Below are 18,061 nucleotides of genomic sequence, written 5' to 3'. Positions count from 1 at the left end.
TATTTGCATATGTATTATATATTATAAAAACAAGAAAATGTATATATGATATATTGTGAAAGTGCCTGTCACCATGGAGAAAGAGAGGAAAAAACTACCGATAATAAAGAGAAAAAGGGAAAAAATAAACAAGCCTGCCCACCCTCACCAACATACTTGGGAACCTTAAATTCAATAAACAACAGGTTTGGCTTTCTTTCTGCACTAATCAATTTTCAGTGCTTCCCTTAGTGGGGAATAACTAAAGTCACTTCTGCTCCTCTCCACCTGCCCATTTATTTTAGATCATTACACCAAGTTCTTAGGGTCCAAACCCTTTTCCAGATGTTCACACCACACTAAATTAAAATTGCGTTTGCCCCCCTGCGTTTCTCAGCATCCTCAGCTTGCAGCGAAAGAGCTGTTTCTAATGGGAGAAGAATCTACAGAGACACCCACTGCTGCACCGGGGCCTCTCCCCAGCTGTTCACAGAGGTGGCTGTGGCGAGATGCCCACAGCTCCCGCTGTTACAAGAAAGATGAGCTCAACGAGGGGCGGGGGCCTCTGCAGCCCACTGCAGGGATGCTGGGTGCTAAAATAAGAACAGAGATGAAAAAAGCAGAGGAGGATGATCCTTAGCCCGTGTCTGAGAGCAAAGCCAGGCCGGCTGCTTCGCCCGCTTCTCTGGCCCCCGTAGCACACCCACTGCAGTATAGGGAGCATTTTTGAAATCGTTTCCAATCCTGTCGCCCTCTTCATGGCTACCCCCCTGGTTCATTCTTCCTTCTCTCTTGCTTTTCTGTTATTTTGTGCCCCTACCCTAAAAACAATCTGCTCTAAATGCCTAACTCTTAATTATATTTCACACAGTTCATCGCCTCCTGGCAGTAGAGGGTGTGGTGAGAGGCTCCATCCTCGGGGGCGTTAGTGTTTCCTGGTAGGCTGGGAGCCAGCGGATCAGAGTTCTCGTCCCAGAACATTTTCTATGAGCCACACCCCCTGCAAGACTTTGGCCGCATTTCATTTTTCTGGGTCTTGGTTTCCTGATTCAAACGCTGAGCTGTTTGAAATGGACAAAAGAGTTTCACATACAAGCAAGATGCAACTGAATGAGACTAGAGAGCTTGTTGGCTTTCAGTCTTGTCTATGTGGCCATCCATTAAACATTCTCTGATTCCCGAAAGTGTCCACAAGGAGTAATATACCCTCCATTTATCGAGGACTATGCTGTGATTTATAAATTATCTGCTTACAGTAACCCTGCAAGTAGCTTTAATGATCTCTTCTTTATCATCAAGAAGATGCAAGCTCAGAGAGGTTCAATAAGTTTCCCAAGAACACAAGTTAGGAAGAAGAGTCTACACAGGGCCCAGGTTCTACGACTCCAGTGAACTCTGCTAAAACCTCCTTGAGGACTCTGTTTGCAGAGTGACTGTTAGGTAACATCACTTATTTTTAGCCAAATAAACAACTCATATAACCCAGTTAGAGTTGGAAATTAATATGGCCTCTCCAGTTACACTTGTAATCTTGTTAAACTTGTAATCTTGGAAGGTTACAAGTTTATACCTAGAATCAAAAGACCCAACCTCAAGCCCAGCAGCTGGGGATAGCCGAATGAGCAACAGAGTCAGAACCAGGATCCTGGTTTCTGCTTCTGCTCTTTTATTCCGCAAACCCTGACTGCATCACTATGAGTTAAACCAGTGCGTCTCCATCTTGAACGTGCACAAGAATCACCTGGGGCTCTTGTTGAATCAGATTCTGATCTAGAGTGTCTGGGGTGGGGCCTGAGATTCTGCGTTTCTAACCAGCTTCCAGGTCATGCACGTGGTGGCGCTGACCACCGTCTGAGGAAGGAGGACTGAATTCTGAAGATTTCTGTTGATTCAGCTCAGGAAACGTGACATGAGGCCCACCGTGTGCTGGGCCATTGGGACAGAGAGGTGACTTTCTTCCTGTTCTTTAGCTAGTAGATGGAGCACACTTAGTCTCGTGTGATTGTGTATTGAGTAGTAAGTGCCCTGACAGCGGGGAGCACAGGCCGGGCAGGAGGCCAGTGTAGGCTGTGGTTGGGGAAGTCCCCATAAAAGTAGAGTCTCAGCAAATGCGTGGGGTCTTCAAGGACACATAGGATTGTAACAGGTAGCAACAGGAAAGAAAGCTATGCCGGGGAGCAGGGACATCATGTACACACACAGTTGCATAAAGTCCCGTGTGGTCAGAAGACCACAGAAATGTGGTGAGATTGGAGCACTGAGCACATCTTGAGCTCTTATGACCTTTGATCTCAGGGAATCTGTTTCTTCTTTCAATAGGCTGCATGCCCCTAGGGCTGTGACATACTGTCTCCTCACCACTGAATCTCTAGTGCCTGGCACATAGTAAGCATTCAGTTAATTAGCTATTGAATAAATAAATGAATGAACCATTCTTAACATAGACAAGTAGATAGTAATAGTTTTGGGTGAATGGATCTGTAAGGTGAGTGGATTGGACTAGATGATCTATGGACCCTTCCACTCTCTGCCTGCCATGGTGATCACTGTCCTTACTTCAAAGGTAGCACACTAGTGATAACAAGTATAGATTCCAGAGCCAGGTTGCCTGGTGTGTATCCTAGCTTTTCATGACTGTGGGAAAGTTACTCAGGCCTCAGTTTCCTATCGGTAAAATAGAGATAATATTTCCTACCTTGTAGATTGTTATGAGGAATAAATGAGTTAATACATGCAGAACTCTTAGAACAGTATCAAGTCCACAGTAAATACTCTGTAAGTGTTCCTGCTACTATTGTTTCTGGCCTGTGTCAACTGTTAGGAATGCTTTTAGCTGCAAGAAACAAATAATCATGTGGTCATATTCTCTTCCACCTCAGTTAGCTTCTCTCCTCTCTCTCTCTCTCTCTTTCTATGTTTCTTTCTCCCTCTTTCCCTCCCCCTCTCTCTCAAATGCAACCACTCAATTATAGAACATTTTTGTAAAATAATGATGACAAGAGTTAACACACTTATGGAACTCTTATTAATATGCTAGGCACTTTGCTAAAGACTCACTACCCACCAGTGAGGCTGTTACTACAGTTATCTCCAGTTTACACAACAAAGGCTTGGAGAAGTTCAGGAAGTTGCCCAAGGTCATAGTATTCTTAAGTGGTGAGCTGGGATTTGAACCCTGATCTGTCTAGACTCAAATCCTATGCATGTAGTAGTGACTTTGCCAGAGGAAGCTTTATGCATTAAAAATCTAAAGACATCATGCCTATGCTTAAAACTCTTCACCAACTTCCCATATCTTTCAGGAAAGAGTCTATATTCATCAACCTGGCTTACCGACCCCTTCTTTTTTGTTCCCCTGGCCACACTTCTGACCTCATCTCTCTCTCTCTCTCTTCTCTTGTCTTCCCGATCCCCTTGCTCAATGCTACCCTTTGACTACCTGCCCTTGAATTCTTGCAGAACCTTGGTACATTTGCCACTCTTCCACTAGACCCTAGTATGTACTGATTCCTCTGCTCAGAATACCCATCCTTCTACTCACTTTACCCATCCAACCCCATAGGTCCTTCAAGACTCACCTGAGACTTTGCTTTGCTAGGAAACTCCTGATCCCCTTATGACTGGTCATCACCTTGTATATCCTTCCATCACAGCAGTCATCTCCTGTGTAGTTTCTGTCTCTCTCCTTTTCTGCCCAATTCCATTCCCCAGAGGATGAGCATCTTGAGGACAGGCACTGCGCCTTCTTTATCATTCAGTCCAACAGCCTAGCACCGTGCGTAGCTAGGCACATAGTAGATACATAAATATTTGCTGAAAGAACTAATACATTAATTAATTAAAGCAATAATTTTTAAACTGAAGTCAAAAGTTTCCTAATGAGTCCATGAATGGGCTTTGGGGAAGGTAGAAATTCCTTGAAATAAGGTGCAAAATTTTGAATACTTGTGCATTTTTTAAGTGAAAGAATTCAGAACCTATATCAGATTCTTAAAGCAGTTTATAACAGAGGCCAATTTAAGTACCGCTGAAGACCAGGGGTGACCCATGTAAGCCAACACACATTCTGCAATGTCTTCTGGCCAAATAATCTATTTCAATAAAACTAAGTTATACCGATTGTAAGACTCACTTTTATTTTATACAACACTAAGAGGAATAACCAAAAAGTCGGACACACTGCTAAGATGCTATCAGTTTCAGAGATGATAAAAGATGAAAATCAAAAAAATATGGTAGCCTTTTTGGGGTTCCATCCTTCCTTTCAGAGGTGCCCTTGCTCTTGCAGAGGCCCCTGAGATGGTATGGTAAGGTGGGGTGGAGCAGTGCCCCACAGCACAGTTCATCTGGGTGGACAATCTCAACTCTACTGCATGCTACCAGTGGAATGTTGGGCGAGTGTCCTTGCGTCCCTGAGCCTCAGGGGCCAACTGGGTGGATTAACTAAGACAGTGTTCATAGAGTGCCTGGCTTCTAAAAGGCTTTTGGGGACTGCCTCTTCCCTTATGCCAAGACATAGGCGTGGAATAAGACCTCAGCTAACTGAAATATTTAGGAAATGTGAGATTTTTAGGTAATTAACTATTCTACCTGAGGTTTCCCAGCTTTTCTACCTATTCTCATAACTTTTGAAAAGTGCCTCAATCTATTTGCCTGCAATTTTGGGTAGAGTACCGGCCACTGAGCTGGAGATAATGAGGTTTTGTGTTCTTTTTCCCCATGTCTGTTTTCCTCTGTGTTCACTGCGTCTGCATTGCTTTTCATTGTGAAAATAGAGAGATAATCCGTAATGCTTCATTTTGCCTTCCACAACAAATTAATCTGTTCCTAGTAACAAACTCCCTTTTGGGTTGTTTGTGTTGCCCTCACTCCACAGCCCTGCACAGAAGGAAGGGCTTTCCGTTGTCCCCTTCTCCTTCTGGAACTCCCGGGTACACTCTCTCTGCTGAGATGTTTGGTAAACACTGAGACATTCCTCATGACTCCCATGGCAGGGAAAGTTAAAATCTCAGACCACGGTGGATTTATTTGGACGGTGTTGATGTGTCTCGCAGGATGGGATTAAAATATTAATGTTCTTTCTCCCCACCCCATCCCTTTCCTGTTGTCTAGTATTCTTTTTGCAGATGTTAAAGGATTTACCAACCTCTCCACGACCTTGTCCGCTCAGGAGCTGGTCAGGATGCTCAACGAGCTCTTTGCCAGATTTGATCGACTAGCCCATGTGAGTTGAATTTAATTCCCTCCTAGTCTTTCGAGGGAGTGAGGGACTGCATGTGGAATTAGGAAAGAGAAGGACGCAGGCTTCATCACCAATGTCATTATCATTCTGCATCCTGTCCCTGGGCATGGATCTCTGACCCTCGAACATTTTGGGGACCAGTGTTAGTTATTTACAGGTCTCGGATGGGAGATTTGTCAGATTAATTTTCCCAATTGAGAGACAGCTGGTTGAGTGACAATTAAACTGAAGTCCTTTTTATCTGCTTTCTACTCCCCCATCATTATTTCCCCCTGCGTGTGGCCAGGTGCCATCCAGCTGTAGCCTCAGTGTTGGTTCATGCAGTGATGGCTGCCTGTAGTTTCCCAGCCAACCCCAGCCATCTGGAATGAATTAGCCTATTCGCAAGAATCAGTAATCTACTAGACCGTCCCACTACCATTTTGTTTGACCTAACTTAAGAGCTTTGTTTTTAGCCAACAAGATGCTACCTTTATTTTTCAGCTGACTTGATCAGAGCTGAAAAAGGAGAACAGGTCAAAGGAGATGGCCATTTGTTATCAAAACAGATTCCTAGTCCTATAGCCGCTCAAGTTAAAGAGGAATATCATTGTCACACTGCATCTTAGAGGGGTCTCTGGGTTCAAATAGCCGTGACTTACTTTCCTACTTTGTAAAGAGTGTATCTTAGTGTCAACTTCACAGGCTGTTGTGAATTTGGAGTTTGGAGGCAGGGAAGAATGTATACTGTCTCTTTTTATTGTTGCACCAATGTTGGTGCCAGTTACACATGGTTGTTCTACTTCATATTATGTTCTGAATACTTCTACTCAAAGATGCTAAGATGAACAAAGATGGTCCTGTAATGAGAACTGACAGGTGTGATCACGGTCAAGTTCTATTGTCACAGTAATCCCCACTGATCCGGGGAAAAGGTCGCTAAGTAAAATTTAATCCACGTTGTTCAACCAACATTTATCGAGTACATACTATGTGCCAGGTTGTATGCAAGACTCTGGCAAGACAAAACCAATCCCTGCCCTTGGGAAGCTCAGAGTCCGGTAAGGGAGAAAGACAAATCCGTAATAGTTGCAAGACAATGTGGTGCCAGCAATAATAGGCACAGAAGTCCTGGTGGACAAAGGAAGGAGCAGTCAGTGCTTGGGGTGGTGGTGGTGATCTGGCGGCACCTGGAGAAGAGGCTGTATGCAAGCTGGGTCTTGAGGAAGAGCAGGCGCCTTCCCGGTATCAGATTAGACAACGAAGCATCTTTTAAGTTGAGCTATGGTGCAAAAGCAGGGAAGTGTGAAAATGTGCTGCTCGTTTGGGGAGCTCTAAGCAGTCAAGATTGCTAGAGCATGAAGGGCATGGAGACTGTAGCGAGAAATGAGCTTGAAAGGAAAACAGAAACAAATCTTGGGGGCCATGGGGTGACATTTTAAGGAATGTGGACTTTGTCCTGTATCCCAGGGTTTTCACCCTGGTTATGGTATACATGGTTGGGGAGAGGAGCAAGATGGGGGTACATGGGCCATCGATCCCAGTGGGTGCAAGAAGCTATAGTCCATCTTCTGGGGTATGAGTCTTATTGAAAGATTTTAAAGAAAAAAATGAATATCAAATTAAGCACAGATAGATGGAGTAAAATTATTATAATTTTGATAAGAATAGTAGACATTCATAAACTGCCTGGTGTGTGTTACGCGCTGTGCTGGTGTTTTCCCTGACTTACAGTGACCTAATTTACTTCTCACAACAAACCTACCAAGCAGGGTTCTTTGTTGTTTCCATTTTATGGAATGAGGGACGGAGGCTCAGAGGAGTAAAGTAACCTGCTCAGAACCACCGCTAGGTTGTGCATCTGTGACTCAGGCCAACTGAGGCAGGTGCTTGCTCTTGAGCACTAAGCAATGCCACAGGCATTTTAAGGGATCGAATACAAGATGTCAGAGATGTGTTGCTGCCCATGCAGGACAGCTTGAAGGGTTAGATGCATGGGATTTCGAGTATGGGCTGGACTTGAATGTACTTGTGTAAATTCATTCTGTTGAGTCTCAGTTTCCTATGTGAATTGTATTGAAGGATAAATGAAATAAAACATGTGAAATATCTCTTAACACAGAAGCTGACTCAGACTAAGTACTCAGTACCCATTAGCACTCAGTAATTCCTGGTCTACCCTGCTTTCCTACCCCACCCCACCCCGACCCTGAGTGCATGAGTATTTACCACTCTAGGGGACCTCTCTGGAAAATTTTGAGAAACTCTGCCAGTGAAAACAATTCTACTCATCTTGGAATGAGGAAACTTACTTTCAGTGTTTTTTGTTCCCCACCCTAGCCAAGCCACTTAATCGAGTCACAGACTCTGCTTCTGTGTAAAAGGGAGTTGGACTGGCCCCTTGTAGCATCTTTTAGCATCAAAATTCTGTGGCTTTCTGATGATCTCTGCCTGCCTTGCCATGATGCTTTGCTTTCGAGTTTCATTATGTTGCACATTGGAGAGAACTCACTTCCCGTGTCAATGGCATGCGCTTACCCGGTTATTCACTGCATTATTAAAATGCAGGAAAACTTCAAAGCCTTCTGTTAGAGTTCCTGTTAGTGTGATAGAATTCCACAGTGCCCTGTGGTTCAGGCTGCTCAGAGCTGAGTGTTATTGACCCTTCATAGTGCCCTTAGCCAACTTTTAGTAACTTTCGGTCTTTGATCTTTTTTTTAAATAAAGTAGTCCCTATCTACCCCTCCCCCATCCAAATTAGGAAAGAAGAAATAACTATTATGAGGCTTTAAAATTGTAAAACAACATATTTACTGTTATGCAATTGACGTCAATACATCTTAAACCTTTTTCTAAATTGCTGACAAAACTGTAAGCCACCTAAATTATTGTTGTAAAGAACAAATCCAACACGATGGAAAGCTAATCAACAGATTAAAAAGAATGAGAGCTATTCGTATATTGACATAGAAAGAATTTCAAGACATGTTGTTGCATGAAAAAAGCATGTCTCAGACCTACAGACATAGTATAATAGATTTATGGCTAAAGAGCATGAAAAATAGTAAGTATATGTAAACATATAAGTGTATATGTGAATGCACAGCAGCCATGAGGAGGGAAGGGAGACCAGATTTCCGGGGTATAGTGTGTCTCTAGGGAGGGCTGTCCGAGGGGACTTATCTACAGTTTCATTTTTGCTAGGACAATATACTCATGTGTTACTTGTGTAATTACAATTAGGTAAGCCAATATAAAAATTGTCATGATTTTGGGGCCAGCCTGGTGGCACAGCAGTTAAGTTTGCACATTCTGCGTGGTGGCCCGATGTTCGCTGGTTTGGATCCCAGGCATGGACCTAGGCACTGCTTGGCACGCCATGCTGTGGTAGGCGTCCTACATATAAAGTAGAGGAAGATGGGCACGGATGTTAGCTCAGGGCCAGTCTTCCTCAGCAAAAAGAGGAGGATTGTTAGCAGATGTTAGCTCAGGGCTAATCTTCCTTAAAAAAAAATTGTCATGATTTCTATTATAACCCTTTTTAAAGGACATTAATGGCACTAATATTTTCATTCTGAGAGTCTCTCTCATATTTTATTGATTTTTTTCCTGATTACTAGAGCAATAGTTGTTCTTTCTGTAAAATTCAAACATCAAAGATGTAAAGAATACAGGAAGTATACATCCCTATAATCCTGCCCCTCCCCAACTGAAGAACCATGTTTGATTGCTTGATGCATATATCTCCTAATTTTTATCTACGATCTACATCTATGGTTTCATAAATTCTCTGGATTTTCATAGCAGCAAGGCCATCAAGATGGCAGGAAAAGGATCATGTTAAGACCAACTCAGACCATTCAAAATTTGCATGAAGGCCCTCACTCTGCTTTCTTCTCCTTTTTCTATATATTTTTTTTTTCAAAACAACGTGCTTTCTTAATAAGAACTTTTCAAAGCAGTTTCTGGTAAAAAGAGGTTGCTCGGATATTACTGTCAAGTCATCTGACAGCTCACAAGAATTGATAAAAAATGTGTCTGGAAACTGACAGAACTCGACAGATAAGACATCTTTCATAGACACATATATTTATATTTCTTTATATTTCATATATATTTATATTTCTCATATATGATACATATTATATATGTAGATATACATACCATTTATTTTGGGCCCACAGTTTTTCAAAGAGGCTGACAATTTCACTTTTTTTTTTGCAAGAAAAATGGATGGTGGACATGAACATCTTCACCACAATGTTGTATGTCTGCTCCAGAAGGGTAATAAACCATTTTACACAAGCTCCTTCCAAAATGTATCTTTGTCAGGAGATCTCCCATTCTGGACTTTGCCATAATTTCTGCAGTTTTGTAGAGAAAGAGCTTGGAGTTCCAGAGTCAGACAGATGTGGATGTGAATTCCACTTCTGCCTGCTAACTTGCTGCGTGGAATTCACTTCCTTAAGCTGTCTGTGAAATGAGACAGGACTCCGAATGTGGTCTTGAGGACTAAGCAAGACAAATGTAATGCATCTGCCACATCGCCTGGCACATGTGCTTAATAAATATTACTTCCTTTCCCTACTTAAATTTTTCCAAAATGCTTTCATCTCTGCTTTCACGGAAAAAATCACTGATTAGGGGTTGGTGAATATCACACATGATTCAGATCATTACTTTTAGCCAGCTCATCTGTGGTACAGGAAATTTTTTATATTTCTCCTATTTCTCATCCCAAAATTTCCATGTTTAAAAACAGATGTAAATCCTACCTACCCTGCTGTGCTCACTGTTGTTGTGAAACTCAAAGGAGGAAAGAAGCAAGAGACGGCACTTTCCAGGTTGTCATTGTCATTGCTAATTGATGGCCATGCTTACTTTGCTATGTGTTAAGGACAGGATGGGTTATTTTGATACGTGTCACATACGGAGAATTGAAACCCGTATATCAGTGGCTTGAGTGACTTATCCAGGATCAAACAGCTGGTAAATTTGACCAGAATGGAGCTGTAGGGTTCTTAGACCAAGGCATTTTCCACTCTCCCCCTTTCCCTTCTCCCTCCCGTTGCCAACTGGGGGGCAGGTCTCCCTGATGCACCAGACTGCCATCAGCCTGAGTCACTCACAGCAGGCTCTGCCCTGAGAGAAGGACCATGTGCGGATGCAGTGTGGCTGATGGAAATTACCAACCCCTGCCTCCCAGCCTCCCTGCAAAATAAGAATAAGGGGTTCCATCAGTGGTTCCTAATGCTCCTTCACAAGCAAATATTGGAAAGTTTTAACTTTGGTCGTGAGATGAAAATATATACATATATCAGCAATGTAGTGAGTTTTAATAATGCTAATTTTATTAGTTCAAAGAACTTTCCTTTATTCTAGGAATACGTCTTTTTGCTTTTTGGTGTTAAGAATGCCCTTTGTGTTATAACGTGATGGGGCTAGTCGATGGTGGCTGGGTTGTTATTTTTGTTTGTTGATGGATTTTTCGTATTTCCTTGGCATAATACAAAAATGAACCCTATAGCAGTTTCTCAGGCTCTCTGGGGTTTTTTTAATGGCTTTCCTGTGGACTCCACAAATCTGGAAACTGCCAGACCAGTGAGCCAAGTCCTCTCTAAGTTTCATTTTGGCCATGACACTCTAGAGGTCTGAGAATAAACAGCTGGAGGTCTTGAGCTCTCCTTATTGATCAGATCTCATCAGCAGCTCTCTTACAAAATTAGCTGCACTGAAGCAGCCAACAGACAGGAACCTGAAACTCCTAAAAATGACCCTGGGACAGCTATGCATGCTGTGAGGTTCTGAAGATTGCATCTGTGCCCCTTTGGGAAGACTGGCAAGGCGCTGGAGATCTGATCCAGCCTTGGAAGCACCACAGCCAGCTCTGATTCTCTTTTCCCTGTCTATTTATTTTTCATTGGGAAAGTGATTTCAATCACTTTTTACCCAAACATAATGGCCCAACTTTTGATGAGATTAGGAAAGCAGGACAGTTTTTTACAGCTTGGCAATACAAGGGCATTTACTGCGTTGCTGGAATCTCAGTGGGTCCCTTTCCATCTGCAGCTCCCCTTCTCCCGCCCCTGGACCCTCCCGAGGAGAGCCCCTGACCCACAAAGGCATAGACCCATAGGCTCCTAGGGCTTCAGATCTAGAAGGCTCCTCAGAGGTCATTCAGTACCACCCACTTATCCAAGAAAACCAGAAGAGAAAGTCCTCTGCCCATGATCACAGATAGAGATGCAAAAGATCTTAGATGGGAGTCCAACTCGTTATCACAGAGACAGGCAACACTGATTCGGTGCTCCATCTGCTGGACCCTGTACCAAGCCTTCACATGCATCATTTTATTTCATCCTCACAATCACACAATGAGATCCTGTTTTTATCCCAATCTTACAGATGAGGCAACTGAGGCTCAGAGGTTAAGTAACTTAGCTAAAGACACTCAGTAAAGATGTTTGATCCTGGAGCCGACCGGGTGGCTCAGCGGTTAAGTGTGCACATTCTGCTTTGGTGGCCCGGGGTTCACCAGTTCAGATCCCAGGTGTGGACATGGCATTGCTTGGCAAGCCATGCTGTGGTAGGCGTCCCACATATAAAGTAAAGGAAGATGGGCACGAATGTTAGCTCAGGGCCAGTCTTCCTCAGCAAAAAGAGGAGGATTGGCAGCAGATGTTAGCTCAGGGCTAATCTTCCTCAAAACAAAAAAAAAGAAGATGTTTCATCCTGTGCAGTGTGACTCCTTGGCCAGTGCCCTTAGCCCCTATGCTCTACTGCCTCAAGTTTTCTGTCGTCTAAAACCTGCAACATCTAGCCTCTTCCCGTCCAATACAAAAGTATGCACCATTTTCTTGGTGCTTGTTGCTCTTTGAAACTTTGTAAGAATTGTGTCCTCATGATTCTAAGTCCACCAAACAAGCAACTGTGCCCTACTTCTCACCTATGAAATGAGGATAAAAATTGTACCCACCTGTTAAGGTTGTTGTGAGGGTTACTCTGTTTAATATATGGTGTATCATAGGGGTTATTATTAAACATCCTTGTGTCAGGGACAATGCTTGCCTTATGATAGATGCCCAATTGATGTGTTTTTCTGTCAGTGAACAAGTCCATGAATTAATAAATGAATAAAAGTTTGTGTAAGACATAGCCCCTCCTTTTCACGTGCCAATACCCTAGTTGGGAAGGGCCTTAAAATAGAGTTGAAATAGTTGATGTCCCTAAGTGATTTGTTCTTTTAAGTGCTTATTGTTGAGCTAAAGGCTGTTAACAACTGTTAATTCAGAGACACATCCTGAGAAGAAAGACATTGATGAGGGCAGGATTCATAGGGGAACACTGAACCTGAGTGTTGGATGCCCACTCTTCGCCAGGCCTGTTCACATGATGGGGATTCAGATCAGAAAGCTAGTGCATGACAGACCCGGGAAGTGTATCTGTTGTGCTCAAAATCCAGTGTTTTTCTATGACTCTGCTCCACCTCTGAGCCATTCAAACCCCTATTTAAGGTACCCCACTAATTTCCTAGGGAGAGAATAGAAGCGCATTTCGAAGGTAGGTGCTCCTGACCCCAAGGTGCAGACCACTTGGACCCACTCCCCTTGTTCCCAAGCCTTTCTGAAGCAATTACCTGTCCATTGACTCCATCCTTTCTTCTCCTGCCCTGTTCCTTCCAGGAGCATCACTGCCTTCGCATCAAAATCCTGGGAGACTGCTACTACTGTGTTTCCGGACTTCCTGAGCCCCGCCAGGACCACGCCCACTGCTGCGTGGAAATGGGCCTCAGCATGATCAAAACCATCAGGTAATTTGGGATCTCCTCCATAACACCCGGCCTTCAATGGGCATCATGGGAAAGACAAACCACCCATCTATCCTTTGCAGTAAATCATATGTATGTTGAAAGGTGAAGCCCTTTGACTTATTTCACAAAAAACTGCTTGCCCATTAATTCTCCTGTAAGAACCGATGCACCTGCCAGCTTCATCATGTTCTAGTTGTACCTCACTTTTAATTATCTGTGTAACAAATTTGTATTACAAATGTCCTTGTGGGGATACAGCAAGGAACGAGGGGAGTGTCATGCCCACCTCCAGGGAGGTTACAGTGTATGGGGAGAGATGGATGCATCGACAATTTCAGTATGGTACCAAAGCTCTGTGAAGAATCAAATCTGGGATGCTTGGGTCAGTAGCGGAGGAAGAGCTAATTCAATCCGTGGTGCTGGGGAGTGTTCTCCAGAGTAGAGCCATCTAAGCTGTTTCCTGAAAGGTGAGTAGACATTAGCCAGATCCTTGAGGTGGGTGGAGAGCTTGGAAGACAGGATGGATGTGTGCAGAACTCGGGATGTGCTGCAGTGGCAGCTGGTAGAGCCTGGGATGAAAACGGTGGTGACAGATAGACCATAGGCTGGGAGCGGCCATGGCCTGCAGGACCTTCTCAGCCATGTTAGGGGGTTGCACTTTATCCTAAGGCCAACAGGAAATCATTAAGGGCCACAACCAGGGTTGACTTCGTGGGTGTGTGACAAGTGCTTTTGGCTTTGGTCAGTGTATCTGACAAATAGAGACTTAATCAAGGTGGGAGGAGTTATTGAGGTCAAGGACTTTGGAACTAGAATCTTTATGGCTTTGGAAGAGAAACTCAGTGTTGTCAGAGCTCCCCTCAGGGTTCCAAAATGGTTGCAGAGCTTCCAAGCATTGCATCCTCCCACAACCACAGCAAAGACAGTAAAGAGAGGATACATGGCTCATGCCTTCATCTTTTATGGGAAGAAGAGTCTTGCCAGAAACAGACCAGAAGATGCTCCCTGTGAACTTGAACCTAGGTTGTATGGTCTAGCAGGCGTGTGTGTGATCCTTGAGCGTGTCAGTATGGATTAAAGATCAGCAAGGACAAAAACCCCTGAACTTCCCACCCTCAGACACACCCTGCACTGCAGGCTCAGCTCCCCTGCTGGTTCTCAAGACCAAGCCTGGAAAGGGCAGGAAGGATCTAAGCAATTGGAGCCTCCCTTTCTAGTTCCTGCCTCATGGCCAACACAGTGTGCTGGACTCTTTCTACTTGCTGACAGATCCCTGACTTCATTCTGGTTTCAGGCAGATGTCTGTTGACATCAGGAAAGGTGGTGTAGACCCCTAATTAAGAATAGGACACAGAAGCCCTTTCCCTAAAAATGATCACACTCAGTTGATGTGAAACTGCTCATTTCAATACTGAGCCTGATACCTCACTCCAGGTACCTTGGCAGACCCTCAGGGTCCCACCTCTGGAACCAGCCCATGACCTGGGCCCAATCAAGGTGGCGGCATGCTTTGCTATGAGGCGTAGGATGAGAATCTAACCCTTCACCACCCCTAAGACCAAGTAGGCAGGGGGAAAAAGAGACTGTAAATGTCCCCACTGCTGCTGCCCCCTCTTTTACAGAGATGCAGAAGTTCCTTCCTCTAAGGACTGGGGAGAGAGGAGCCCAAGAGTTCCAATCCAGAGGTCCCTCTTGGTCAGCCTTCAGTAGATAGAAAAGGCTGCTGAAGCTTCTTAGCTGTTAATTTGGACACTTGAGTTTTGTCCTGCAAACCAGGAGAAATTGTGATAACATCTTGACTGGTGTCAAGGGAGGCAATAGGATGGACACCCAGAGGACCTGGTATCTTATACCAGCTCTACAACTCATGTCAACAGCTGTGTGAACATTAGTCTGTCAGTCAATCAGTAGATCAGTCAACAAATAATTTGTCGAGCTCTCCCATATTTCAGGCACTGTGCTAAGCCCTGGAAATACTGTGAAGAACGGGTCACCCAGGAGTCCTTCTCTTGCCCGTGGGTGTCCATTAGGAAGATCATTTGTAGTTGTTGTCTATGAAATGAGACATTTGGACCAGACCAGCTCTGAAGTCTCTGCCAGTTCTGAAAATCTGTGATTTATCAACCATGTAAAAATCAAGTTTAAGTAGGAAAACTTCCCATAGCCATTTTTTAACATTTATTTTCTAACTTTAATTCTTTTATCGAGATATAATTGGCAAATAACATCATATATATTCAAAGTGTTCAACGTGATGATTTGAAATGTATAAACATTGTGAAGTGATTACCACAATCAAGTTAGTTAATGTATCCATTACTTCAAATAGTTATTATTTTTTTTTTGAGAGAACACTTAAGATCTACTCTCTTAGTAACTTTCAAGTACACAATACAGTATTATTAACTATAGTCATCATGCTGTACCTTACTTAGATCTTCAGAACTTATTCATCTTATAACTAAAAGTTTGTGCCCTTTGACCAACATCTCCCCATTTCCCCACCCCTCTATCCCTTGCAACCACCTTCCTACTCTCTGTTTCTATGAGTATGACTTCTTTTTTTGATTCCACATATAAGTCATACCATAGGGCATTAGTCTTTCTCTGCCTGGCTTATTTCACCTAGCATAATGCCCTCCAGTTTCATCCATGTCACAAATGGCAGTATTCCCTTCTTTTTAAAGGCTGAATAAAATCCCATTATCTCACATCTTCTTTATCCATTCAACCACAGATATTCCATAGGAGTTTGTATCTTAAGCTTGTGCAAAAGATGTGCTGCCGAGATGGCATTGCAGAAGAAATGAACATTGATTATCAAAATGCTTTAAGATCCTTACAGCACCATCATTTGTCTCTCAGGAGAGGACCTTATCCATCCTGACCATCTGAGCCAATTGAAGGTCCCCTTTCTGAAGTTCTGGAGGGAGAGTGAGAACTGAGATTTGGATAGGCTGAAATGACTCAAGGGCTGTCTTTCATTAGTTTATTAAGGGCTGCTTTTACTCCTTTAAAATAAGACAATTCAGTAGGATATTTTTTTCAACTGCATGAGTCAGAGTCTATTAATACTCGAACAACTCCTTGATTATAATGTAGGTGACTTGAGGTCCAGCATTAATTGTTCTAGTTAACAGCACAGTGTGATGCAGAGGGATAAACAAGAGCTCTGGAATTATGCGAGCATCGGTTGCCGTTGGCTCCCACTTCTAGAGTTTTCACTTTTACCGTCAAGTATTGCACCCTGAGGAATGACTGGCAGACAATATTTGCACCTGAATGTGTGTGGAAGAAAATCCCAGTTACACAGTCCTATCAAAAAATTAATCCTCTTAACCAACTATGGCTAACACGAGATCCAGTTTTTCATTCAGCCTCAAAGGCTCTTGTTCCAACCAGAAAACTCCACAGAAGCCGTAAAGTCCAGAACAATTCATAGTATTATGTTGCACGTGTTGTAACATAATGTCAATATCAATAAACCATTTGTTGACTGGTGTCCCCAGACCAGATGGCGGTCCTGTATATTTGTCATCAGAGATGGATGCCTGTTTGAGGTATTGTTCCCAGCTTGTCAGGGTCTCTCCTCGTCCCTCCTTCTGGCACTTCCTCAGAGTTGGAATCCCAACAGCAGTCCCCAGAGTGCAGAAAGGCAGTGAGAGCCTGGTGCTCTGATGCTGACGGTGAGACGGCATCTGGATCTTGGCTCTCTGGGTCCCAGCGGCTCCAAGTTTCCTTGTTTGGGTGAGATTTATAATTCTTCCACAGATGGCAAACCAACACTCAAAATGACCATGGTTCCTGCTCACTGATCAGTCCAAATATGTGATGGAGGTTCTCCTGCAGCCCAGACGGTGGAGGCAGGGTGCCGAAATGAGGAAAAGGCTGGGACTGCTGCTAGTTAGAGCCTCAGCAGGTTTCACAAGTGAGCGATTATCAAGCACGAGCAGAAATACAGCATAAGGGAACAATTTTCCTGTCTATTGTCTTTTCCTGGGGTATCTACAGGGTGGTCCTTTTGACCAAGAATCAATGTTTTTTCCCTAGAAACAAAGGCATGAAAAGTGTGCCATCCTAGGTGTTAAGAATGGCAGATGCTGCATGTGTACGAGTGTGTACATAATGTGTGTAGGTGTGTATATATTGTGTTCATGTGTATGTATGTATATGTGTGGTGTGTGTGGAGATGTGTGGATGTATATGCATAAATGTGTGTTTGTATACGTGTGTATGTGTATATGTGTGTGCATGTGTATATTTGTGCAAGTCTATGTATGTGTGTGTTAAGCCCTGAAGCAGGCCGTGATGATCACTACTATTCTAAATTCAGACGCTGGAGTTTTAGTGCAGGGATAGTTGGTGACCTTGTAAGACATCCTGGGGCTTCATCCCTCAGGCGATGGGAAGTCACTGACACTTATTGTAGGAAAGTGTCATGTTCTGATGTGGCCATGAGGCAGGTAACTGTGGAGATGGGTAACGCTCTCTCCAGTTGACTCTGCATGAGAGGAAGCAGAGGCACAAGGTTGGGAAATATTTTTGTAACAATCCAGGGGAGAGAAGTCAGGACTTGAAACAGAGCAGCAGCTATGAAATAGAAAGGAAAGAGTGATAACACCCCAAAGCTGAGACCCTGAGAGTCCCCCGAGAGACAATGTGTGACATAGAAATTTAAATCAAACCAAACACTTATATGGGTACCATAAACTTAGTTATCAGTTGACAATGCTCCAAGAACTGTGGACAGGATTCCACATTATCAAAGATAGAGTTTGTTGCTGGCTGTGATCATGGCGATGTTCCCTGAAAGAGAGACTATCGTACCATAAGGTGACTAATGGGGAACGTGCTGAGTGAACAAAGGGAGCCCTTGAGCTGTAGTCAACTCACCGAATCTGGTCCCTGCTTCTTCCCGTTGTTGGGTGTATGGCTCTGGACGAGGGTGATTAACTTCTCGGAGCCTGCATGGCCTCTTCTGTGAAATGAGGATCATAAAATCCAACCTCAGCGTGTCCTTTTGAAAATCCAAATAGACAGCAGGCATATTA

The 18,061-nt window shown here is 43.6% G+C and overlaps 1 protein-coding gene across 5 annotated transcripts in view; it reads left to right on the top strand.

Moving 5' to 3' along the window:
- ADCY8 (adenylate cyclase 8) overlaps nt 1-18,061 on the top strand; it is a 216,953-nt gene that overhangs the window by 85,764 nt on the left and 113,128 nt on the right. For all 5 annotated transcript variants that reach the window (XM_070630986.1, XM_070630985.1, XM_070630988.1 and 2 more), the window contains exons 4-5: nt 5,092-5,203; nt 12,883-13,010. In XM_070630986.1, the coding sequence (XP_070487087.1) occupies nt 5,092-5,203; nt 12,883-13,010 (240 nt within the window). The remainder of the gene's footprint in view (nt 1-5,091; nt 5,204-12,882; nt 13,011-18,061) is intronic.

The sequence above is a fragment of the Equus przewalskii genome, chromosome 8 (genome assembly GCF_037783145.1).
Source record: "Equus przewalskii isolate Varuska chromosome 8, EquPr2, whole genome shotgun sequence".
NCBI classification, from domain to species: domain Eukaryota; kingdom Metazoa; phylum Chordata; class Mammalia; order Perissodactyla; family Equidae; genus Equus; species Equus przewalskii.
This window is presented reverse-complemented; position numbering and strand designations above follow the sequence as displayed.